We start from the raw sequence: 27,460 nt of genomic DNA on the forward strand, positions 1-27,460 counted from the left end.
GTACCCGTCTGCCACCGCATGCAAGCACAGGTACCTGGCTGCCGACCCCACACAGCACCCGCTGCCGCCCGTACACAGCCACGGGTACCCGGCTGCCGCTGCATGCAAGTACAGGTACCCGGGCGCTTGCATGCAGCCACAGGCACCCGCCCGATCGCCTCAGACAGGACCCCCCCCCCCCGCTACCGCTTTATAAGACGCACCCCCCATTTTCCTCCCAAAATTTGGGGAGGAAAAGTGCGTCTTATAAAGCGAAAAATACGGTAAATGGAAAAAACTCACATAGAATTGCTTTGAGAATTTCCATTTCAAATTCTGATCTTACAGGGAATGTGACAAAAGGTTCAACCCTCATAAGACATCTATATGGGCATGCTGATTAAAATAATTAAAAAAAACACAAAACATGTGGTGCCATAGTATCTGAGATCAGGTCCACGATTTTCTTAATATGGAAATGAGGTTTTAAGATCTCTGGGTGGAAAAAAGATCTTTCCAAGGATCTGTCTCCAATCCTTATTTTAATGTTTAGTGATGACTTTGTATATAATTGATCCGCTCACCGCATGAGTGATTTCAGGCTCCATGTATAAAAGCTCAGGTTTGTGTGCAGATTGCCATAGTTTTGGTTTTTGCCTTTATATAGTGACTGGCTTTCACTATCATCTGCGCAGGCTCTAGTCAACCATACAGAGGGAAGACTGCTGCTCAGAAGCATAGACTGTGGCGATCTACACAGCCATAAATGGAGCCTGGCATCACACATGCTTTGAATGGGAAGATTTTACATGCAGGGTCGTTGATAAGTATCAAAATTAGCTCTGGAGGGAGATCAATGTCCAGCCCAAGATCTTAACAATTCACTTACATATAACAAAAATGTCGATATCTCTGGAATAAGTCATCAGATTGCAGATATGAAGGTATAATTTTATTCAACTTTTTATGACCTGCATGCCCTTATAGATGGCTTAGGAGGGTTTAGCCTACTAACAGATTCCCTTTAATACTTATTGTAACAGTTTATACTATGGTGCAGATGTTCGCAACCATGATGTATATACACACGTGGTCAAAATAGTTGGTACCCCTTGTTTAATGAAAGAAAAACCCACAATGGTCAGAGAAATAACTTGAATCTATGAAAATGAACAACTGAAAGTCAGACATTGCTTTTCCATCATGCTTTCACAGAAATTTAAAAAAAAATAAAAAACTCATGAAACAGTCCTGGACAGAAATAATGGTACCCCTGAAAATAATGTAACAAAAGGGACATGTTAAATTAAGGTGTGTCCACTAATTAGCATCACATGTGTATAAAATCTTGTATCTTGTATAAGTAAAATATATCTTTGTACCATGTTAGCCAGATAAAAAAAAATTGTTTAAAAGAACTGAGAGTCCTCAGTGGTTGATACCTTTTAATGGCTAACTGAAAAGATGGTCAGGTTTGGGCTTTGCTTTCATCCATCCATCTTCATTCATAATTTATATGGATTTTTCATATCATCCTGGGCGTCCCAATGGTCCTTAATCAACTGAACACATGGTCCCCTTTAAGATGAAATCCTTAAGTCCCTGTTCTCCGAACGCATTTCCTACAGTAGTATTCTTCAGGGGATCACGGGAGTTTACACAAGAGACCAGTCCTTATCCACAAGGACCATTGGGACGCCCAGGATGATATGAAAATCCATATAAATTATGAGTGAAGATGGATGGATCACATCACGATGGGTGAGACCATTCCATTTTCTATTTGAGACAGTGATTTTTGAACCTTGCGGTACTTTTAGTTCAAATCCTGTCGGTGGCTGTCCTTTTTCTGTGCAGGTTGCACTGTTCAGCACACCCTTTGTGTTATCTTCCATGAAGTCCTTTTTGGCCATTTGAGCCCCTAATGCATGCTAAGGGGGATATGTGGTGTACGGCACTTTTTTAGATAACTTTTACTGAAGTAAGGATCTTTTGCTTCCTTTTAAGGAATATTTATTAAAAGTTAAGTTTTATGTTCTGTACCTCAAGGCACATCAGCTCTATGTTCAGAGACAGAAAAATAAGCATATGAAGAAAAGAACACTATCCCTACTGTGAAACATGGAGGAGGCGCTGTTATGTTCTGGGGCTGCTTTGCTGCATCTAGCACAGGGTGTGTTGAATCTGTGCAGGGTACAATGAAATCTCAAGACTATCAAGCAATTCTAGAGAGAAATGTGCTGCCCAGCGTCCGAAAGCTTGGTCTCAGTTGCACGTCATGAGTCTTGCAACAGGATAATGACCCAAAACACACAGCTAAAAACACCCAGGAATCACTAAGAGGAAAACACTGGACTATTGAGCATCTTTGGAAAGAGCTGAAACATGCCGTCTGGAAAAGGCAGCCTTCAAACATAAGACAACTGGAACAGTTTGCTCTTGAGGAGTGTGCCAAACTACCAGTCAAGAGGTGCAGAAGAAGTCTCATTGACAGTTATAGGAATCGTTTGACTGCAGTGATTGCTTCAAAAGGTTGTGCAACAAAATATTAAGTTAAGGGTACCATCATTTCTGTCCAGTCCTATTTTATGAGTATTATTTTTAAAAAAAATTCTGTGGAAGCAGAAAAGAGGAATGTCTGCCTTTCATTTGTTCACTTTCATAGATTTTTCTTTTATTATTACTTTTGTTAGATTCAAGTAATTTCTGTGACCATTGTGGGTTTTTCTATCATTAAAAGGAGCGGTACCAACAATTTTGACCACGTGTGTGTGTGTGTGTAACAAAAATACTTTGAGCAGCAGCATGACAAGTTAAAGCTGAAAAATATAGAAATTTGGAAATTGTAATAGGAATGATGGAAAAACAGTTTTAATTGGACTCCATTCTTTACGGACATTCTACAAAGAAATAAGTAACATCCATGCGTTAATGTATTAGTCGCCAGCGACCCAGTGATAAGTTAGTGGAAGTGAAGGTGTAAGACTGCATTCAGCATTAGAAAGAAGGCTTGCTGACTAACTAGGTCATGTCTCAATTGATTAAATGAGAGATCAATCAAAAAGCCAAGCATACATTAATGTAGTACAAATGCTGGTCTTCTGGGACAAACAACCTGGTGGAAACCATGAAAAAAAGAGCATTATTGTGGTCCATGTAAAGTGTTATATGAAAATGCTAGATAAAGTTAAGCCTTTTCTAAAGATTTGTAGTATTCCTTCAGCACAGCCCAGGCCTTTGGTGCCATGAAACCATCGGGTGGATTTTGTCCCTCTCGAGCCAGTCTGCGCATTCGAGTTCCAGAAATGAATTCATAGTCCTCAGCGCTGGGGAAATAAAAAAAAAAAAACAAAAAAAAAAAAACCCATCAATAAATAACCACCACAGACAGCAACATGCATAAATAATACATAGACCATGGATGCTAGGATGCTTTGAAACAAGACATTTTTCTACATTTTTTGAGGCAAGTGTATGGGATCTGTACAGATTGACAGACTAAGCAGGAGAACACAATTTTCCCTTCCTCACCCATTCTACTTTTTTCTCCAGTGCCTCGGTCTGCGTGTCTATCAGCTGACTATGAAGTAATTCATAAAATTACTCCAAATGTCAGTACTATACAATGTGAGTGGGTCTACGAAGAATAATATTATAGCACTCCTTTTCCAAACAGAAAAAGAACATACAATTTATAAGACAGTCCAAAAGGATGTTAAAGAGGTCCATAGGAAAAGGCGGCCAAATCAGGGTGGACATTTCTCCTTTCAATTTAGGCCAGAAAAGCCTAAACAAATTCAGCAGTGTTCGTTAAAAAAAAAAAAAGCCAAGGCAGCCACAGCCACAAGGTCACGCTACCTATTCTCAGAAGAGGCTACGCAAGGGTCTGCACAAAGATCTCGGAGCTACAGTCTCTAGACTGTGATGACCCTCAATAGTGTGTCAATAGTGTCTTTTAGAGGCAGACCAACCATTACTATACTTAAAATCATACCAGGGTAATGCTGCTCGAACCACAGGCAGCATGAAATTCATACAGTCTTGTTCATTACAGAGCTATGTTCTTCTCTAGTCTTTCACATATAACACTGTATTGAAAATTACCTTGGTAAGGGAAAAGTCCACTGAACAGCATCACCAGCATGGCAGGTCTCAATATTATATATCTTATTTGTGTTTATGAATGTATGCAAAAAGAAAGACCTGTCAAACGAGGCTGGAGGGATAGAAGTCAGTGTGGAGCTGCATCATCGACTCCACTGATATATATTGAGAGTTTTTAAAATGGTTTTCTCCAAAACGTTGCAGTGATACGTAGCTCTATGTAACGGGGGGATCATTTATGAATTTCTAAATCCCTATAATTTAATCAGCATGAGGCTGCTGAAAGGCTCCGTTTAAATTCACATTTAAGTATACCTAAAGCTGGTCTAAACCACGCTTCAGGACCGGACCTACATTTATTGCTCAAATTGGCCCCTTTCACATTGCCAGAGATTTGTATAAGAGACAGAATCCTATAGCGAATGAAATTCTGTCCTTGTGTGTAGGATGCAGAAGCCATTTATAATACTCAATTTGTGATCATGGAGAAAAAATAAGACTAGTGTGCAGTTTAATAGTCCACCTCTACCTACCAAAGATTAACAGAAAATGATGGTCACTAGTGTGGTAGTAATTCACTGGTCTACTCTATTGGCATGATAGCTCCTGCTTGTATAAGAAATCAGTCTGACCAACACATTTTGGGGTGCTCTCTAACAGTCTACAATGGTTCCAAATGAATACTAAAATAAATAAGAACTTGAATCAAATCACAAATATTAATAATTACCCCTGTTACATCACAAGAAAATTCTTAAACTTCCAAATTGCCTCTGTTCTACCTCCTCTTAATCAAGTTACCAAGTTGTCCAGGCAGATACAGTACTAAATCTCAGTAATCCTCTGTGGAGTCCGGCGGCTCGCAGACAAACATTTCCCTGTTAAAAGTAGCTAAAGCACCTGTTTAACGTGGGCGCTGAAAAATTCCTGAAACAAGACTATGTAAGTAAAACAATGGGAGGAACATGGAATGCTGTCCAAATTTCAGTAATGGTGGTCTGACCACATGAACTGGAAATAGGCTCTCCCACATGAAAGGCTATTTTGCTGGATGATTGTGCAAAGGCTTTTTAGATTAAAGAAAATGGGAGCCAGATCAGTTATGCTGTTACCTCATTCTTCTTCATAATATATCTGTCACCACACAACATTTCTGGAATGTCTTCTGTAGCTTCAATTATAATTTACAAGCCCAACGTGGAATATCAGGGTTGCAAACATCATTATGTTACTATCCATTTACCTAAATGCTCCAAAACATGCTTTTATGGTAAAGCCAACTTGTTAAGGTAAGAGGATAGCATGTACAGCATTGGGTGTGCCCCTGTTCATTCCACAGGCCGAGTGATGGAATATATTGCCCCAAACACAATGATACAAAATAACAGAATTTTATTGCCAGCACATGCAAAATGGAGAAGGGGATAAAAACAAAACTTTTCTGCCATGATGTGCGATCCTTTTCATACAGCTATCATCAATTATCACACTGACAATCCACAGAAGATTTAGGTGAGGAATCCACAAAACAGTGATCACGTGTTACATGTGAATGGTCACCATTGAGATGCCTGGATGTAAAATTTAGAGAGATATTACAGATTCATTACGTTGGTCTGAGTTCGATATATAGAGTAACTTACTGTGCAGATTCAAAGTAGTCCATGCACTTTTTCTTCTTGTTATAGGCAGCCACACGGAATGGGACAATTTCCAGGGAGATGAGGCCAGGGGCCATAGTGAGTACTTTGGCACCATGTGTAGGCTCATACAGATCCTTTCCGGTTGCGGGATGAGGCATTCCTGCAGGGTCTCTACCCACAATGTAGAAATTAGCACCTGCCACCATGCGAGCTCTGCAGTGCCACTGGACCTGTATTTAGACATGACAACATATTCTTATATGTAGGATCAAACAGTGACCATTAAATGTGAATTGATGAAAGGCATCACTTAAAGTCTTATCACTGCAGTACTACTGATGAAGACAATAGAGAATTTGCAGAAATGTTGATGCCTCTATATTTCGGTTTGCTATTAGATGTGAACAGCCTTCTGTACATTCAGAGCACAAGGATATGCCCCATTACTACAGGGCATAAGAATTAGGGACAGTACTACAGGGCACAAGGATGGGGCACATTACTACAGGGCACAAGGATGGGGCACATTACTACAGAGCACAAGGATGAGGGACAGTACTACAGGGCACAAGGATGAGGGACAGTACTACAGGGCACAAGGATGGGCCACATTACTGTGGAGCACATTACTACAGGGAACAAGGATGGGCATATTACCACAGGGCACAAGTATGGAGCACATTACTACAGGTCACAAAGATGAGGTACATTACTACAAGGCAAAAGGAGAGGGCACATTACTACAAGATGTTCACTTAGGCTACTTTCACACTTGCGTTGAACGGTATCCGTTGCATTGCGTTGTGTAACGGATGCAACGGATGTGTTGCATATAGTGACACAACGGATGCAACGGATGCTGCAAAACAACGCAATTCGTTTTGATTTTTTTTTTTTTTTCCCGGTTTTACCAGCGGCAGACTATAGTGAACGATCAGCTGATCGTTCCCTGCAGCCGGCCGCTGGGTGATCAGCTGATTGCTCCCAGTAGCCGGCCGCCGGGTGATCAGCTGATCGCTCCCGCCCGCCGGGTGATCAGCTGATCGCTCCCGGCCGCCGGGTGATCAGCTGATCGCTCCCGGCCGCCGGCCGCCGGGTGATCAGCTGATCGCTCCCTGCAGCCGGCAGCCGGGTGATCAGCTGATCGCTCCCTGCAGCCGGCCGCCGGGTGATCAGCTGATCGCTCCCTGCAGCCGGCCGCCGGGTGATCAGCTGATCGCTCCCTGCAGCCGGCTGCCGGGTGATCAGCTGATCGCTCCCGGCCGCCGGGTGATCAGCTGATCGCTCCCTGCAGCCGGCCGCCGGGTGATCAGCTGATCGCTGTCACTTGCCGGCGCCCGGGCATGCCGGCGGGCGGGCGCTCAGCTGAGCGCTGAGACTTGCCGGCGGCCGGGAATGCTGGTGGCCGGTCATTCAGCTGAGCGCTGTCGCTTGCCGACGGCCGGGCGCTCAGCTGAACGTTCGGCCACCGCGAGCCAAAATAAAGTTTGATTTAAAAAAAAAAAAAAAAAAAAAAAAAAAAAAAAAAGAGCATGCGCAGTGAAATCCAGAGGATTCCGCTGCTCAAAATAACGTTACATGCTGCGTTCCTCCCGCTGGGCGGAAGCAACGGAGCGTCGCCCAGCGGAAGCAACGCAGCTCCTTTTGGTACAATCCGTCAACCATACAAGTCTATGGGAAACAGCGGAATCCGTTAACGGATTCCGCTGTTTCCCAAAAGGGCGGATTGTAACGGAAGGAAAATAACGCAAGTGTGAAAGTACCCTAAGAGTACTATATGATGCTGCTAGTTGTAAAGCGATATTGCTTACAGATTACTTGCAGAGAGATAAAATGTAGAAAATAAATACCGTATTTTTCGCTTTATAAGACGCACTTTTGTTCCCCCAAATTTTGGGGGAAAGTAGGGGGTGCGCCTTATAAACCGAATATACGGGGGGGGGGGGGGGTTGTATATATATCTATATATGTATAACTATATATATATATATATATATATCTATCTATCTCTATCTCTATCTCTATCTCTCTCTATATATATATATATATATATATATATACACACACATATATAGATATATATACATATTAGATACATATATAGAATTATATACATATATACAAAATTCTGTGAAGCACCTGGGGGTTCAGGGTACTCACCAAACATCTAGATAAATTCCTTGAGTGGCCTAGTTTCCAAAATGGGGTCACTTGTGCGGGGTTTCTGCTGTTTAGGTACCTTAGGGGACCTCCAAATGCGACATGGTGCCCGCAATCCTTTTCAGCCAAATTTCCTTTCCTAAATTCAAATATTGTTCCTTCCGTTCCAAGCCCTCCCATTTGTCCAAACAAAGGTTTCAGACCACATGTGAGGTATCACCGCGCTCATAAAAAAGTGGGTAACAAACATTGAGGTCAAATTTTTGGAATTACCTCTTGAAAAAGTGAGAAAATTGATGCTAAAGTAACATTTTTGAGAAAATTATTAAAATTTTCAATATGACAACGTAACGTTAACAAAATCTGTGAAGTACCTGTGGATCCAAAATGCTCACTATACCCCAGATAGAAGCCTTGAGGGGTCTAGTTTCTAAAATGGCATCACTTGTGAGGGGTTTCTTCTGTTTAGATACCTTAGCGGACCTGTAAATGCAACATGGTGCCCGCAATCTATTTCTATATTAAAAAATATATATAAATTACTGCAGGGTCCGCTCTGGAGAGGTGCTGGGGGCAGGTGACAGCTGCGAGCGGCAGCGTTTGATCTCCTGCTCCCGCTCATATAATAGTACAGCCGCTGTCCATCAGCAGCGTGGTGCTGAAATCGCATCGCATATTATATGTGCCTGTGCTCCCTTTGATCGCACATGATACCCCCTGTGTTAAATATGACCCCCGGGCTGCTGCCCATAGTAAAATAAAAAAGCTTTACTTACCTCCAGCGCTGATCTCCCGTCTCCTGCTGCTGCTGTCTGTGATCAGGCACGCAGAAATGATATCACTCTGCTGTGCCGATCACATGACCGGCAGCAAGAACCAGGAAGTGCAGGAAGCCGGAGCTCAACTGCGAGGAGGGAGACAGAGGAGTGACAGCGCTGAGAAGGTAAGGAAAGAGTGTTTTATTTTATTATGGGCAGCAGCATGGGTGCGATATCTAACACAGGGGAGATGTGCCATCTATAGGGGCCATGGGCAGCTGTATGGGGGCCATATCTAACAGGGGAGATGTGCCATCTATAGGGACCATGGGCAGCTGCATGGGGGCCATATCAAACACAGGGGAGATGTGCCATCTATAGGGGCCATGGGCAGCTATATGGGGGCCATATCTAACAGGGGAGATGTGCCATCTGTAGGGGCCATGGGCAGCTGTATGGGGGCCATATCAAACACAGGGGAGATGTGCCATCTATAGGGGCCATGGGCAGCTGTATGGGGGCCATATCAAACACAGGGGAGATGTGCCATCTATAGGGGCCATGGGCAGCCCAGGGGGACGTGTCCCAGCACAAAGGGGCTATATTCAATATAAGGGGGCCATATCCAGATTAAGGGGGGCTAATTTTAGGATGGGGGCTATGAGGGACATATACCCTATATGATTTGTTGGACACTGGCATTATAAGATGGACCCCATTTAACATTAAAAAAAAAAAAATCTCTTTCCCTTCACCAAATTTGGGGGTGCGTCTTATAAAGCGAAAAATATGGTAATTCAAAATAGCATGAATTTTATTTACCACAGACTCCCGGCCGCCTGAACGCACCCGGTCGCCGCACACAGAGAGCCCCCCGGGTAAGCTATATTCGGATTTTAAGACGCACCCCTCATTTTCCTTCCAAATTATAAGTGCGTCTTATAATCCGAAAAATACGGTAAACGTAAACAAAAAAGTGCACATTTGTTACAATAAGACTAGCAAAAATTGTTCAAAAAAAGTGATCCAAAATGTAAAAAAAACAAACAAACCATGGAGTCACTTAAAAATGTCACTTTGTCCTGCAAAGAATGCGCCCCCCCAATTTTTTTTCCCATGTGTGGCTCAAATACCAAGCTAAGTTTGAGATCCCTGAGTTAGACTATGGCTAACCAATTGTTGTATATGCGATTCAAGGTAGGAACTACCAGTTTTGCATTTCAGGAAGTGTTTAAATCACATTCTGTTTGAATCATGATTAAAGGACAGATCTGTGTCTGAAGCATGTTAGGTAAGTGATTTTTTTTCTGTAACACTTTTTAAATGGATCATATTTTCTGATTTTAAAAATACTGCTGAAATAAAAAATAGTGAAGAAGTTTTTATTTGTATTGGCTGAACTATTCATATTTGTTTCAACTGTCTAAGCTACTGTACAAGTAGAAGTTTTCCGAGTCGCGGATCAAACTAAGACTTTGTAATTGGTGTGCTGGTACTGCTTTCTTTAAAAATTTCCCTTTAATCAACTGGGTGCACATTACAGAATTTCTGCCATAGAAATAAAATAGCAAACAAATGGTGAAGAATTAGAATCTTTTTTTCTGGGGCGAATAACTTTAGAAGGGAAGGGCACAGGGAAAATATAAGGGGGAAACAAAAAACCCTTTCACAGAATAAATGAACAGTGGCAATTGAAGGAGAAACAGTTTAAATTGGTGTAAGACGAATGGCATCTTAAGTAAGAGGCTAAGTCAGGGGTCTCAAACTCGGCTGGGTGTATGGGCCGCACATAGAAAAAAAAATATTTGGGGGGCTGCATTCTTTGCAGGGCCAAGTGTCATTTTAGTGATTCCATGTATTTTCTTCTATACACATTTGGATCACTTTTTGTGAACAATTTTTGCTTGTTTATTAAAACGAACCTTCACTTTTTTATTACGTTTACATGTAAAAAAGCATTTTTAATGGTAAAAACATTTTATCTTTCTTATGCCCAGTCTTTCTTGTGCCCAGTAGTAATGTGCCCATCCCTGCAGCATTGTGTCCATCCCTGCAGCATTGTGCCCATCCCTGTAGCATTGTGCCCATCCCTGCAGCATTGTGTCCATCCCTGCTGCATTGTGCCCATCTCTGTAGCATTGTGCCCATCCATGTAGCATTGTGCCCATCCCTGCAGCATTGTGCTCATCCTTGTAGAATTGTGCCCAAGCAGTAATGTGCCCAGTCCTCATTCTAGTTCCCTGTTATGCTGTTCTCGACATACACAAAAAAAGAAAAAAAAAAAAGGATTCTTCTTAACTTCCCTCCGTTCTCTCTGTTTTCTCTCAACTGCTTGTTGTGGCTTGCAGACCCGTAGACACCGTGACAATCGCGTTACTATGCAGGGGGCCGGCGCCGGCAGGGCTTTACTACACTTGATTCATTTGTGACCCAGCACGCACTTAGGAGCTCTCTGCACTCTACCATTCACAGGCAAGCAGGGGACTTCATACAGCGATGTTACCTGCTTGACATTTGTATAGTGCTGAGAGCTCCTAGCGCGCGCTGTGCCGCAAATGCATTAACTGTAGTAAAGCCCTTGCATAGTAATGCGATCGTCATGGGGTCTGCGGACACTCGGGCCGCATGCAGCCTGCGTGTTTGAGACCTCTAGGCTGTCATCTAATTTGGTCAAACTGTCATATTTTGTAAGCTGCTGATGGTATTGATTGAAAATAATTTTTTAAGGAACACCTTTAGTGTAATCAGATATTTTTACGTTTGTGTGTGTAACCCATAGGATTAATGGACCTGGTGAACTTTGCATCCAAATATTTAAAGGGAACAAGTCAGGTCCAATATGCACCCAGAAGCATGAGTAATTCTGGATGCATATTGCTAATCCCTGCCTAACTGCCACTGCATCTAATAGCATAGAAAAAGAGATCTTTAGAAAAAGTATGTTTTAAGATCCTTTATATGTTAAGTTAATGAGCGCAGGGACTAATTGCAAAGGCGTTCGTTCCTGCGCTCATTCCGTTTTCTTAGAACGTTAGCACGTCCATAGTGTGCATGACCGGAAGTGCAGTGACTTCTAATCATGAGCACTGCCGACGTCTGATACGGGGACACAGGTACGTGCATTACCGTTGACGACCTTAGGAAAAGGGTATTAAATAGCATGTTAGCACGCCCCTTTGGGCGTGCTAACATGCTAAGAGGGCAGAATGAGTGCAGGAACCAACGCCCTTGCGACTAGTTCCTGCAATCATTAGCATTTCAAAGGATCTTTAGAAATAGTTTTTCTAAAGAGCTCCTTATGTAATGCTAGTACATCCTAGGGACAGTTAGGCAGGGATTAGCAATATGCACCCAGAACTGCTCGTGATTCTGGGTGCATATTTCACATGATCGGTTCACTTTAATGCACAGATGTAGTATGCTGCTAGTAATCAGGTTTCGCCAACATGCCATGTTTATAGGCCAAATGACAGTCAATCTTATTTCCAGTTTTGTAACCTTAAACAGGTGGGCCGAAATGAATATAGATTTTAATCCTAAATGTATATTGTAATAATTTAATTGTTTTTCTAATACATTTTAATTAGAGATTCCCTACCATTCCTTGTCACTTCAAACTAGTGCTGGGAGGGATCACACTATCACTTTGCATTGAAAGGAATATTGCACAGTGACAAGGAAGCTTGAACTGAGCATAGGTCGCAAATGACAACCGAAGCATGCTGAGTAGCCTAGCCCCTGAAACGGATGTAACTGATAATGCTTCAATTCAAGGTGGGGACAAAAGAGGCTGTGGTAGTGACTGCAGCCTCTGCCTTCAGATGAAGTATTGTTTGAGTATCCCAACATGCAATGAAGGTTCTTAAACAAAGGGTCATCAGAACGGAAGTAGGTAAAAAAAAGTTGCAGTTGCAAGGGAACAGTAGGGACTTTTTACTTAAAAAGTTTTGGAAAATTGATTAGTTTATTTTCCCAAAAATAAGACCTACCCCAAAAATAAGCTCTGGCATGCTGTTACAGGATTTTTGGACCATGCTTGAACTATAAGCCCTAGACCAAAAATAAGCCCTAGTTACAGTCAGAGCCGGCATTAGGGGGAGAAAAACTGTGTAATTTCTCAAGGGCCGCCACTCTTCGGGGCCCCCAGAGTTTCTATTACAAGGCCAAGACTGCTTAACGATCTTTAGAGACGTCACAATCATATGATCATGACATCACCAAAAAGTCTCTAAGGCTATGTGCGCACGTTGCGTATTTGCATGCAGTTACGCTGCGATCTGCACCGCAGCGTAACTGCATGCGTCCTGCGTCCCCAGCATAATCTATGAAGATTATGCAGGAGACGTGCGCATGTGGCATATTAGAGCGCAGCACATCGACTGCTACCCGAAGTGCGCATTCTAAGAAGTGACATGTCACTTATTCCGTGAGCTCTGCCTGCATGCCCCGCTCTGTCTATGGCAGGGGCTGCACTCAGAGCGCATAAAATCTGCTTTTTTTTCCCATTGCGGACTCTTTCTGCAGCGATTTGAAGTGCACGTGTGCTGACAGAACGCTACATGCGCACATAGCCTTAACTGCAGAGATCTAAAGGAACTCAACAGGAGACAGGCTGGTATGCAGGACTAGTATTAGATGGAAGGGAGTTAAAACAAGGTAATCTCCCACAGCCCCCATTCTCCTAAGGGCCCCAGCATTTCTATCCCGACGTTAAGACTGCTTGAGGTCCTTTGGTGACATCACGGTCATTTGACCATGATGTCGCCAAAGGTCTCTTAACTGCAGGAGTCTGCAGTTTGTGTATATGCAGATACATTTGAAACCAGAAGTTTACATACGCTATGTAAAAAGACACATATGCATGTTTTTCTCACTGTTGGTCATATAAAAGAAACCTTTCCAGTTTTAGGTCAATTAAGATTACCAAAAAGATTTATATTTGCCAAATGAGAGAGTGTGAGTGAGTGAGTGTGGAGTGAGAGAGAGAGAGAATGTTTTAAGGCATTTGTATTACTTTCTGCATTCTGCACAGTCAAAAGTTTAAATACATTTCATTAGTAGTTGGTTCCATTGCCCTTTCACTGTATGACTTGGGTCAAAGCTTTTGGATATCCTTCCACAAGCTTTTCACATTAGCTAGTAGGAATTTGGGCCCATTCCTCCTGACTGAACTGGTGTAACTGAGCCATGCTTGTAGGTCGCCTTGCTCGCACCTGCCTTTTCAGCTTTGCCCATAAATTTTCAATAGGATTGAAATCAGTACTTGTGATGGCCACTCCAAAACATTTGCTATCCTTAAGCCAATTTGTAACCAGTTTGGCAGTGTCCTTCAGCTCATTGTCCATTTGAAAGATCCATTTATGTCCAAGCTTTAAGTTCCTGGCTGATGTCTTGAGATGTTGCTTCATTATTGCCACATAATCTTCTTTCCTCATGATGCCATCTATTTTGTGAAGTGCACCAGTTCCTCCGGCAACAAAATAACCCACAACAGGATGCTTCCACCCCCATGTTTCACAACTGGGATGGTGTTCTTAGGCTTTAAAGCTTCTCCCTTTTACCTCCAAACGTAATAATGGTCATTATGACCAAACATTTTTATTTTAGTATCGTCAGACCACAGAAGGTGTCTCAAAAATGAAGGTCTTTTTTCCTGTGTGCATTTGCAAACATTAATCTGGCTTTTTATGTTTCTTTTGGACTGTGGATAATGACACAATCTTACCAGCTTAGGCTGCTTTCACACCTCCGGTTTTTGCTATGCGGCACAATCCGGCACTTTGCAGGAAAATCGCAACCGGTTTTTTTTTGCTGCCTGTTGCGATTTTCCTGCATAGACTTTAATTAGTGCCGCATTGTGCCGCATGGCCTTGCGTTCTGTCCGTTTTTTTTGCCGCATGCGGCAGATTTAGCCGATGCGGCGGCCGGATGGAACGTTGCCTGGCAAGTTTTTTCGTGCGGCAAAAAAAACTGCATCGCGCCGCATTCGGCCGATGCGGCGCATTTTTCAATGCATGCCTATGGCGGCCCGGATGCGGCGCGATGCGGCAATAACCGTATTAACCGTAATAACAGTAGCATGCCGCAAGCGGCAAATACCGGACGGGCTGCATGGGAAAAACTTATGCAAAGGATGCGGTGTTTTCACCGCATCCGTTGCATAGCTTGCACAGCCGGATTGAGCCGCAGAGCTCAAGCCGGATGTGTGAAAGTAGCCTTACACAAGCATCTTCACAAGGTCTTTTGCTTTTGTTCTTGGGTTGATATGCACATGTCTGACCAAAGCATGTTTATCTCAGAAACAGTCTCCTTCCTGAGTAGTATGATGGCTTGACAATCTCATCTTGTTTGTACTTGCGTATAATTGTTTGAACAGATGAATGAGGCACCTTCAGGTATCTGGAAATTGCACTCAAGGATGAACCAGACTTGTGCAAGTAAAAATTCTCTTCCTGAGATCTTGGCTCATTTCTTTTGACTTTCCCATGATGCTACATAAAGACACAGTGTGTTTCAGGTGTGCATTAAAATACATCCACAGATGTGATTCTAACTCAGATATTGCCAATAAACCTTTCAGAAGCTTCCACAGACATGACATCATATGGGCTGTCCCATATTGTTTAAAGGCATAGTACTCTTAGAGCTCATTCAAACAACCGTTCTGTTTGTCCTGGTCAGTTCCTGTTTTTTTTGCGGACCTACTGACAAGACAATCCTTTAAATATCTTTTGTGTAGGATCGGCTGTCACAAGGAAGCACTTCCGTGTGCCATCAGTTCCTACAAAAACACATGCCATATGTCCGTTTTGTTATTATGGAACATGTCCTATTCTGTTCCATGATTGCAGACCATGAAACAATACAAAATCAATGGGTCCGCAAAATCCCCGGAAACAACACGGAAGCACTTCCATGTGACGTCCGTTGGGTGCCCTTGCACTCTGTGTCCCACTACCCAGCCAGCTTCGCAACTGCTACTACGCACTACTGTGTATCAGCGTCTACTTGCACAGCAGTGTGCGAGCAGCTGCGGGGATGACAAGCGCTGCCATCAGGAGGTTAGCAAAGTTCATTACCTGCTGTGATGGTCTCCGCTGCACTCCTGATGTCAGCACTCGTCACTGACTTCCATGCCGCCGCGTTCTCACATCAAATCTCACGAGCGGCCCGAGACTGTGACCGTCACGTGCAGCTCGTGATACTTCGCTTGTGAACGCGGCGGACAATGTAAGTCAGTGGCGAGCGCTGACATCAGGAGTTCAGCGGAGTTCATCACTGCAGGTAATGTACCTAGCTAACCTCATGACGTCGGCGCTCGTCATGCCCTGCGGTGATCTGGGCTGACCTATTGATGTTCGCTCGGGTCACTGAAGTGCTCTCCCAGCCAAGGGGGGACATTCTGTTCTTCATTGACTGGGACAGTGAGTATGGTATGGATCGTCGTGGGACCCCCTTATTGGATTACGCCGGACCCGGATTTGATTGTTCTTTTCAGTAAATTGCTGAAAGAGGGAACGTTTTGGGCAGTGTTATTTCAAATAAAACTTTTTTGTTGTCTATTTTTTTTTAATTACTGACTGGGTTCGTGATGTCGGGTATCTGATAGACGCCGTGACATCACTATTGCAAGGGCATGATGCCAGGTGACATTACACAGCTGGCATCAACCCCATAAATTACCCCGTTTGCCACCGCATCAGGGCAAAGGGATGAGCTGGAGAGACGCACCAGGATTGGTGCATCTAATGGATGCACCAATTCTAGGATGGCTGCGGCCTGTTATTTTTAGGCTGGAGAGTGGCCAATAACCGTGGACTTCCCTATTCTGAGAATACCAGACCACAGCTGTCTGCTTTACCTTGGCTGGTGATCGAATTTGGGGGGGGGAACCCCACGTTTTTTGTTTTAAAATGTTTAATTTAAAAAAGCAAGGGGGTGCGCTCTGTTTTGGATTACAAACCAAGGTACAGCTGCCAGCTGTGGTCTGCAGCCGTCTGCTTTATCCTAGCTGGCTGCAAAAAATAGTGGGGACCCCCATTTTTTTTAATTAGTTATTTTTTGGCTAAGTACAAGGTTAAACACCATTTAGTGCCCTATGAAAGGCACTAAAGGGTGCAAGATTACAAAATGCAGGGGAGTAGAACATTATATATGTGTTTTTAATTTATCTATCTTTGACGAGCGCCGAAATCATGAACTTAGCCAAGTTCATTACCTGCGGTGATGAGCTCCGCTGAACACGTGACGTCAGCGTGCGGCTGTGATGTCGCTCAGGTGATATGCGGTCACAGCTGGAGTCCTCCACCAGTGACCGGAAATCACCTGAGTGACGTCTCCACTGACCGCAGGGCTCACTTCACTTGCGGCCTGAATCTCACAGCAGGCGGTCATGTTCCATGGCTCTCGCTGTGAGATTCAGATGTAGCAGTGCTGGAAGCGTCGCGAGACCTTGTGTGGATTACGTTAGATCTTGACGGGTGATTGGGGTGTTAATAAAGTGGTGAAAGTGGGTGCTTTTTTGTCTTTTATTTCACATAATGTATTTTTTAGGTGTTTGTGTTTATTTACTTTCACTTACATATTAGTGATGAGGAGATGTCTCAGATGCCTGCCATCACTAATCTAGGACTTAGTGGCAGCTATTAACTTCTTATTACCCCGATTACCACTGTACCAGGGAAGTTGGGAAGAGCCGGGTAAATTCCCGGGACTGTCGCATCTAATGGATGCGGTAATTCTGGGCAGCTGATGGCTGATATTTTTAGGCTGGGGGGCTGCCAATAACGTGCGTCTCCCCAGCCTGAGAATACCAGCCCTCAGCTGTGAGGCTTTATTTTTTTATTTTGGCTGGGTATCAAAATTTGGGGGAGAGGGGGCGCACGCCGATTTTCTTAAATTTAGTTTTTTTACTGTACGATATAGATCCGCCCACCAGCAGCTGTGATTGGTTGCAGTGAGACGCGCCCCCATGCTGAGTAACAGTTGTCTAACTGCAACCAATCACATATGAGCATCTGGCCAAATACTGTTAACTGTATGTAATGCTTCTGTTTTTTTTGGAGGGGGGGGTTGCGGTTTGAAAAAAAAAAAAGAACGAAAAAAAACACGGAAGTCACACGGACCGTATATGGAAGGGAACGAAAGCGGTTGTCACACGGATGCATCCGTGGAAAAACAGGACCTATTTTGCGGACTGTGTGAATGTAGCCTAAAGGGGGCTTTACACGCTACGACATCGCTAATGCGAAGTTGTTGGGGTCACGGAATTGGTGACGCACATCCGGCCGCATTAGCAATGCTGTTGCGTGTAACACCTATGAGCGATTTTGCATCGTCGCAAAAACTTGCAAAATCGCTCATCGGTGACATGGGGCTCCATTCTCAAATATCGTTACTGCAGCAGTAACGAAGTTGTTCCTCGTTCCTGTGGCAGCACACATCGCTCCGTGTAACGCCGCAGGAACGAGGAAGCTCTCCTTACCTGCCTCCCAGCCGCTATGCAGAAGGAAGAAGGTGGTCAGGATATTACGTCCCCCTCAGCTCCGTCCCTCCGCTGCTATTGGGCGGCGGTTCAGTGACGCTGCTGTGACGTCGCTGTGACGCTGAACGAACCGCCCCCTTAGAAAGGAGGCGGTTCGCCGGTCACAGCGACGTCGACGGGCAGGTAAGTAGGTGTGACGGCTCTAGGCGATGTTGTGCGCCACGGGCAGCGATTTGCCCGGGTCGCACAACAGATGGGGGCGGCTACCCACACTAGCGAAATCGGTACCGATATCGAAGTGTGTAAAGTGGCCTTTAGTGTATGTAAACTTTTGACTTTGCAGAAAGTAAAAATGCCTTAAAACATTTTCTCTCTCATGATTCTGGCATTTGGCAAATATAAATAATTTTGGTAATCCAAATTGACCTAAAGCACGAAAGGTTTATTCTGATTTCATGTCAGATAGTGAGAAAAACATGCGTAGGTGTCTTTTTAGACTGACTTTTAGTATATGTAAACTTTTGGTTTCATCTATATATATTCTGTATATACTGTATATACACATACACATTTGTTACACACATGGTTTTAAAGAGTTATATTGATGCGCCAGAATGTGATGAGTAATAGGAGTATATTTCAATAAATGTTGATTTTTTTTTTTGTTAGAAAATAAATGTAGATTGTTGTTAATAGGGGAAAAAAATAGGACGTTCATTGAAAGAAAAGAAAAAAAAGCACTAAACCATCCTTTGGAAAAAAAAAAAATAATAAAAGAGCCCTGTCTTATTTTCAGAGAAACAAGGTAGATTGCCATGCACGATTGAAATCAATATTAGTTTTGGACCACCCCTCCAAAAGTTTCCTCAGACGAGGTGGGGGCATTTAAATTCAGTTTAGGTAATCATCTGAAGCTTAGGACTTAAGGCTGCTGCATTTTACCTTCTATGGTGTTTTGCATCAATTTATCAAGGGGCCACAAGGGCCATGCGCTGCTGACAGTCAAGCTCAAAGTGCACTGCCCCAGATCATATACAATTTTAGCAAACCCTCAGCAGTTTCCAGCTTGTGTACGTGAATATGCTTTAAATGGAAAACCAATTTAAATCATACTATATAATATCCAGACCTCATACGACGCCACATCTGTTTTAAAAATACTACATATCAGATTACTGAATACAGAAATTACCGACATAATGATACTAAGTACATGAGAATACCTTAGAATTGTAAAAAAAAAAAAAAAAAAAGTCTACCGTGCAGATAACATGCCCCCCATTAATTAAGGAAATTCTATAGATTAATGCAGTCCTATACAAAAAGACCAAGTATGCATAGTATGTACAAGGAAAAATAAAATGTTTAAGAGTTTTTACAACATTTTCGTACACTTTGGAATTTGGCTGGAAAACTCGCCCTAATATTCATCTTGTTAACGCCTATAGTACTCAGACTGAGGCTGGGCACCGGAGAGCCTTCCAGTTTGGCTTTCGAGATGAATCTTAATAGACATTCACTTAGGCTGTATAAACATTTTGCCCAGTTGACTATTGCCAAAAATCTTATCAATGTAATACAAATAAATCACGTAAGAATTTTAATCCATGTGGTGCTGCATGTTGCATAGATCTAAACCTCAGGAACGCCTATTTCTTTGGCCAGAAATGCAGAGTATAAAATGTAATTTCTGCACATAGCTGAAGTTAGAATGTAGAACTGAAAGTGATTGGGTATCTGGCATTTGATATAAAGGGTGATAATTTCACAATGATGACAAAAAAAAAGCTAGGGAAATCTTGGTGATGGATACAAAAGTAATAATGAAAATAGGACACTAGCAATAAACCTGTCCCCCAATACAAGAGTTTAAAGAGAACCCGTCAGGTGCAAAATGCACCCAGAACCAAGAGCAGCTCTGGGTGCATATTTCTAATTCCTGCCTAACAGTCCGTGTACCTAGTAGCATAGTTAAAGAGATCTTTAGAAAAAGTATTTTTAAAGATTTTTTATGATATGCTAATGAGTGCAGGGACTAGTCGCAAAGGCGTTAGTTCCTGCACTCATTCCGCCCTCTTAGCATGTTAGCATGCCCACAGGGGCGTGCTAACATATTATTCAATGCCCATGGCCCAGCGTCATCATCGGCAGTGATGTGCGTACCTGTGTCCGTTGCATCGCCTAAGATGCTGGGTTTAGGGTCAGTGCGCATGGATCACAAGTCACTGCACTTCCGGTCATGTGCACTATCCCTCTTGGAAGCCGGGACGGAATACACCCAGCTTCATAGTGCGAATAACCGGAAGTGTGGGGCATGCTGATCCATGCGCACTGACCCTAAGCCCAGGGCTTTGAGGCGGCGCAATAAACACAGGTACGCGCACAGTTTCGATGAGGTTGCTGGGTCATGGGCATTGAATAGCATGTTAGCACGTGCCTGTGGGCGTGCTAACATGCTAAGAGGGTGGAATGAGCGCAGGAACTAATGCCCTTGCGACTAGTCCCTGCGATCATTAGCATATCATGAAGTCATAAAGTATCTTTAGAAATACTTTTTCTAAAGATATCTTTATCTGTGCTACTATATACAGGAACGGTTAGGCAGGGATTAGCAATATGCACCTAGAACTGCTTGTTGTTCTAGGTACATATTGTACCTAACAGGTTCCTTTACTTTAACCTTCCATAAGAAGAATAAAAATCTAAAAAAGAGAACATGTAAGATGTAAGCAAAAAAAAAAATCCCTCTGGTTGCTCTAAAAGACTTTGTAGCCCATTTACGGGCCCACAGGGAAGCTATGGAGAATCTGTAGTTCCCATGCCTGTCTTGGTCATTACTGCTGCTTGCATCAAGTACAGCTGTGATGGAAAAATTGTATAAGGGTCCCACATATATTACATTAATTTTTCCTAAATGTACAAATCGAGATAAAATACGGTATCCCAGTGATGTAGTACTGTTTAACACAGTCAAAGTTGAAGAAAAAAAAATGCAGCCTGTAAATAATTTTCTTTTATAGAAAAATGCTATAATGTCTTCTCTGTGACCCAAAGAAAATGATTAAAGCGAGGGATGGGTTTTATATTATTGTTATTTTTTTGGCAAAAAGAGACTATGTTGGCAAGACTTAGTCTGAAGTCATTGGAAAAAACAGCTAGCATTGAGGGATTATGTTTTTCATTACTTTTCTCCAAAGATGACGCAGGGAAATTAGGATATAACTGCCTTCAAATCTTTGCCTTTAACTGGCAAGTGACTAAGGAGCTACAAAAAAACTATACTCAGGTGTTACTGATCCAGTGTATAACAGGGCCATGACAGAAGTTACTGAAGAAGTCAAAATGATTGACTGTCGTGTCAATTAAGCCAGTTGGCACCCCTAATTCAGTATTCAGTGGGCGAACAAAGCAGCAAGTGACCTTAAAGTTATACAAAAAATAAAGCTTGCAGCTTACTTCCCCCCCTCCCCCCATAAAAAGAAAAGTGATGTTTTAGCACAAGTTGTGGTAATGACTCGAACCAGAGTATAATGGTGTCAAAATTGTGTATTTTCCTAGAAATTATCTTAACGCTATACTGCCATCAATTTTAAAAACAATATTAAAAACTAATGATATTATAATGTGTCAGAACAAAAATAAGGGCACAATTACCAGACTCTAAAACGAGGGAACACGTACTACTGGTATTTGCAAGTATGAAGATCAGGACTGAGTACTCAACGCACCTCTGTTGGACCAGCATACATCATTGGTGATGGAAAGATGGCTACCACTGTTGTCTCGGGGTCAAGCACAACTTCTTCAAGTACAGCAGCATGCTGTTTCATACGCCACATCAAGGGCACATCATCATCTTTGGTCCATCCTCCGAGTGGGTGAAGTAGAAGCACTGGTCGTCGGTAGCCTCTTTCCAGCAACTGCTTATGGGTATCTTGCATCAGTAGTGCATGTCCATTATGAACTGGGTTGCGCAACTGAAAGGCAAACACTGCATCTAAAAACACAAAAGAAGAAAGGCTACTTAATGGGGTAATCCGGCATGGTGTAAATTAGGGAGTCACAAATTACTGTAGAATTTATAAAATTGCTAATGAGAAACTTTCAGCAGGGTTTTGCTGACCCATCTGAGAGTAGCATGAAATAGAATACCTTGGTTTCAACAGTGTGTTGCTTACTGGGCTTCTTTGTGAAGTTTTGATAAAACTGTGTTTTATCTGCTGCAGGTCTGCTCATTGAAGGGCTCCCGCTCTATAGTAAATTATTATTATTATTATTATTATAGTGACATTTATTCCATGGCGCTTTACATGTGAGTATACATAGTAGGGACAAGTACTATAATCATAAACAAAACAAGGCACAGACTGGCACAGGAAGAGAGAGGACCCTGCACGCGAAGGCTCAGAGTCTACAAGGGATGGGTGAAGATAAAGTAGGTGAGGGTAGAGATGGTCGTGCTGTACTATAGCCGACTGAGGGTTACGGCAAGTTGTAAGCTTGTCGGAAGAGGTAGGTATTCAGGTTCTTTTTGAAGCTTGTCAAGGTAGGCAAGAGTCTAATATGTTGTGGCAGAGCATTCCAGGAGTATGGCAGATGCACGGGAGAAATTTTGGATGCAGAGGTGGTAAGAGGAGATGAGAGGGGAGTAGAGAAGATCTTTGTGAGGATCGAAGGTTACGTGTGGGTAAGTACCGGGAGACTAGGTCACAGATGTAAGGAGGAGACAGGTTGTGGATGACTTTGTAGGTCATGGTTAGGGTTTTGAACTGGAGTCGTTGGGCAATGGGAAGCCTGTGAAGGGATTGGCAGAGAGGAGAGGTCGGTAAGTAGCAGGGGGATACAGGTGGATAATTCGGCCAGCATAGTGTAGAATAGATTGTAGGGGTTCAAGACTGTTAGAAGGGAGGCCACAGAGCAGGAGGTTGCAATGGTCCAGGCGGGACATAATAAGGGCATGCACTAGGGTTTTTGCAGCTTCTTGGGAAAGGAATGTATGAATCCGGAAAATATTTTTGAGTTGGAGGTGGGAAAAGGTGAAGAGGGCTTGGATGTGTGGCTTGTAAGAGACAGCAGAGTGTAGAGTTACTCCCAGGCAACAAGCACGTTGGACTGGGGAGAGTGAGCAGCCATTGACTTTGATGGACAGGTCAGTTGGAAAGGTTGAGTGAGGAGGACGAAAGATTATGAATTCTGTTTTGTCCATGTTCAGTTTCAGAAACTGAGCAGAGAAAAATGAAATAGCAGACAGACATTTTGGGATTTTCTTTAGTAGGGAGGTGATGTCAGGTCCAGACAGGTAGATCTGCATATCATCAGCGTAGAGTTTATACTGAAAGCTGTGGTACTCTATGAGCTGTCCCAGGCCAAAGGTGTAGATGGAGAACAGCAGTGGTCCAAAGACTGAACCTTGAGGGACACCGACAGATAGGGGGCAAGATGATGAAGTGGTGTGAGTGTGGGAGACGCTGAAAGTCCGGTTTGTTAAGTATGAGAAGATCCAAAATAGGGCCAAGTCTGTGATGCCCAGAGACGAGAGAATCTGTAGTAGTAGGAGGGAGTGGTCTACTGTGTCGAAGGCAGAAGACAGGTACAGGGAAAGGAGGACAAAATGTCTATATCGTACAGTAAAATAATTTAAAAAAATTGGCATAGGATTCCCCCATATTATGATACCAGCACATATAAAGCCCAACAGCTGGGGGCTAGCATTCTCAGGCTGGAGATAGCCATGGTTATAGGGTGCCCCCAAACTAAAAATATCAGCCTGCATCCATTAGATGCGACAATCCCAGAACTTTACCAGGCTATTCCTGATTGTCCTGGGGCGGTGACAATCAGGGTAATAAAAGGTTAATGGCAGCCTAGAGCAGCCACTAAGTCATGGATTAGTAATGGCAAGCGTTAATGAGACATCATATCACTAATCTGCAACTGAAAGTAAATAAACACAAACACCGAAAAAAAACTTTATTTGAAATAAAAGACAAAAAACACCCTCTTTCACCCCTTTATTAACCCACAAAACATCCCTGCAGGTCCGACGTAATCCACATGAGGTCCCACGACGCTTCCACCACTGCTACATCTGAAACTTACAGCGAGCACCATAGAACATGACTGCCCGCTGTCAGCTCCAAGCAGCAAATGAAGGGAGTCATGCACTCAGCGGTCACATCACTCAGGTTAGCCGTGGCCACAGCTGGAGTCCTCCACCTGTGACTACAAATGATTGACGTCACCTCTGGTTGCACGGCTTACTTCAGTCGCTGCGTGGAGCTCACAGAGAGCAGTCATGTTCTATGACACTCGCTGTGAGCTTCAGATGTAGCAGTGCTGGAAGCATTGTGGGACCTTGTGTAGATTATGTCAGACCTGCAGGGGTATTTTGGGATGTTAATAAAGGGTGTTTGTCTTTTATTTCTAATAAAGCATTTTGTGGGTGTTTTTATTAACTTTCACTTACAGATTAGTGATGGGGGGGGTCTCAGATGCCTGCCATTACTAATTTAGGGCTGTGGGCTACCATTAACTCCTTATTACCAGGGCTGTGGAGTTGGAGTCCTGGAGTCGGAGTTCACTTTGGTGGAGTCGGAATAAAATGGACCGACTCAGACTCCTAAAATATATAGTAAATTGGGTACAGTAGTTCAATGCAGAATGTGTTGAATATTTTTTCATATGAATTTGGGAAAATGATGAAATGTCCTATGAATGGCTGCTCTATTCCTGATCTAAGGCTACATTCACACACAGCGTTTTTACTGGTTTTTTTGAGGACACGTTTTTAGCTGGAAAAGCAGATCAGCTTTTTTAAAAAAAAAAAAAATCGCATCACCTGAAAGGTTTTTGAGCTCATAGATAATGTTTTTAATAGCAAAAGCAGATTAGAAAAACGCCACAAACTGACATGCTCATTCTTTGTGAGGATCCGTTTTTGAGGCCTCCAGTTTCTCTAGTGCAGACCTGGGCAAAGGGCAGCCCGCGGGCTGGATCCGGCCCGCCTACTATCTGTGACCGGCCCGCCTGTCTTGCGAGAGCTGGAGGCGTGCCCTGATCTATGCCTCAGCCTCACTCTCACTGCCGGGAGCTATGTATCCCGCAGTGCAGTGATAAGCAGCTGCTACACCCCCACTCTGCCGGCCATGCCCCCTCTTGCTACCAGTCATACCCCTGTGGATGCTTATCACACTCTCTGGATGCCTTCTACGGCATCTATGCTGCTAGCCATGCCCCCTTTTGCTGTCGTCCACACCCCCTCAATGCTGGACACACACAAACTCCTCGGATGCCTCCCTTGTCCCCTTCTGCTCTGTCGATGCTGGCCACGCCCCCTTAGCCTGTCCTCCCTTCTACCCAGGGATCCTCACGTGACCAGCTCATCTCCACAGCAGCCACTTCAAAAATGTTTGTTCTACAAACTACGGTAAGTGCACCAGTAGCAGCAGGGAGAGTGCAAATAGACTGCAGGAGGGGGGAGTAGGGAAGTAGTGTCTTCTCAGGTTCCCCCTGTGCCTGCAATAGAAAAAACAGACACACAGGGGACTCAGAAAAAGCAACCAGAGGAGCGCTCAGCGTCCCCAGGGCCAGTATGAATGCCCCACTGGCCACCAATGTCAGTATGCATGCCCCACTGGCCACCACTGTCAGTATGCATGCCCCACTAGCCACCAATGTCAGTATGCATGCCCCACTAGCCACCACTGTCAGTATGTATGCTCCACTGGCCACCACTGTCAGTATGTATGCTAGACTGGCCACCACTGTCAGTATGTATGCCGAACTGGCCACCACTATCAGTATGCATTCCCCACTGGCCACCACTGTCAGTGCTGCTATGTAACACCATTCCAGACATTTAGGGGGAACCCACACTTTCTAGAGGGCAGGCCCTCAGTGGAGTACGAGATTCTGGCCACGCAAAAATGTCCGATGGCGGTGGATATGCTGGATTGCGGCTTTTCTTTACTAACTTTTGAGGAATCGAGATGCCGCATTCCAGCATTCATGCACAAACCTTTCTTATTCCTTCAAGCTCGTAGCTTGGCATTAAAAAATATTGCTCAAGGAGCAGGAGTAGGGCCAAGTAGAAACTTGGACACTTTTATCCGTAACGCTAGGACGCAGGCCACCTCCACTAGCCAGATATACTCGTTGCTAGGTCCTCACTTGAACCTGGAGGAGGAGAAGGCGGGCCCGGCGAAATGGATAACAGAGTTCCAGGAATATGAGATAGCAGATATTCTGGGAGCTACCCTGTCTCTAGTAAAATTAGTGCCATATGCTAGTTACACAGACATGTCTTTATGGGTCTTTCATAGGGCATACATATCACCTCTGGTTCGGTCCAGAATGTCATCTACAATATACGCTTGCGCTAAGTGTGGTCTGGAAAAAGCTACACTATACCATCAGTTTTGGGAATGCACGCACATTTTGGAACTGTGGAAACAAGTACATCTGAGAATTCAAACCACATTCAAGATTAAATTTCAGTTAACCCCTCAATGGGCCATCTTTAATATCCTAGGGGAGACTCAGCAAAGTATCCCCAGGGTAACAAAGGCGGCACTTTCTATTTGGGCAGCGGCCACTAGGAAAAGCAATTTACACCAATGGATAAACTCGAATCCCCCAACTATGGCATTGGTTGACACAAAAATCAAATTTCTGTTTAAAATGGAGATATTGGAGACACTGACAAACAAGGAAAAATTGACCAGGAAATTTTTTGAAACATGGGGTCCATACATCCAGACACTCCCCATAGACACTAAAAATAGTCTTAGATCACAATTTGAAAATACCTCATGGTACTTGCGGGAGGTCATTGGAGGGCACAACCCAATACCATAAAGATCTAGGATTGGAGAGAGGACACGCAGAGGTGGGGTGGGGGGAGGTCGGGAGGGGATTGGGACTCGAGGAGATACATTATCTGTAATTTTGTAGTTTAACATAATCATAATGTATGTATTATATAATTATTGATTATGTTTTCAACAACAACAACAACATACATACATACATTTTTTATATCTACGTACTTGTACGGACCTGGAGAATCATACTGCCAGATCAGTTTTACCATATAATAAACATGGTAAATAACCCCAAAAAAACATTTGTGGAATTGCATTTTTGTTTTTACAATTTGATAACACTTGGAATTTTTTCCCAGTTTTCCAGTACACAATATGGTAAAATGAATGGTGCCATTCAAAAGTATAACGCGGCCCGCAAAGAAAACCAAGCCTTCATACGGCTATATTGCCGAAAAGAAGGGAATTTTGTTTACTTACCGTAAATTCCTTTTCTTCTAGCTCTAATTG

General features: G+C 43.4%; 1 protein-coding gene across 1 annotated transcript in view; it reads right to left on the reverse strand.

Moving 5' to 3' along the window:
• Positions 1-204: 204 nt before the first annotated feature.
• PAPSS1 (3'-phosphoadenosine 5'-phosphosulfate synthase 1) overlaps positions 205-27,460 on the reverse strand; it is a 174,858-nt gene continuing 147,602 nt past the window's right edge. Inside the window, exons 10-12 of the mRNA XM_075350584.1 lie at positions 21,857-22,125; positions 5,727-5,956; positions 205-3,305 (exon numbers count right to left, since the gene is read on the reverse strand). Of these exons, the coding sequence (XP_075206699.1) occupies positions 3,167-3,305; positions 5,727-5,956; positions 21,857-22,125 (638 nt within the window). The 3' untranslated portion in view covers positions 205-3,166. The remainder of the gene's footprint in view (positions 3,306-5,726; positions 5,957-21,856; positions 22,126-27,460) is intronic.

The sequence above is a fragment of the Anomaloglossus baeobatrachus genome, chromosome 1 (assembly GCF_048569485.1).
Source record: "Anomaloglossus baeobatrachus isolate aAnoBae1 chromosome 1, aAnoBae1.hap1, whole genome shotgun sequence".
Taxonomy (NCBI): domain Eukaryota; kingdom Metazoa; phylum Chordata; class Amphibia; order Anura; family Aromobatidae; genus Anomaloglossus; species Anomaloglossus baeobatrachus.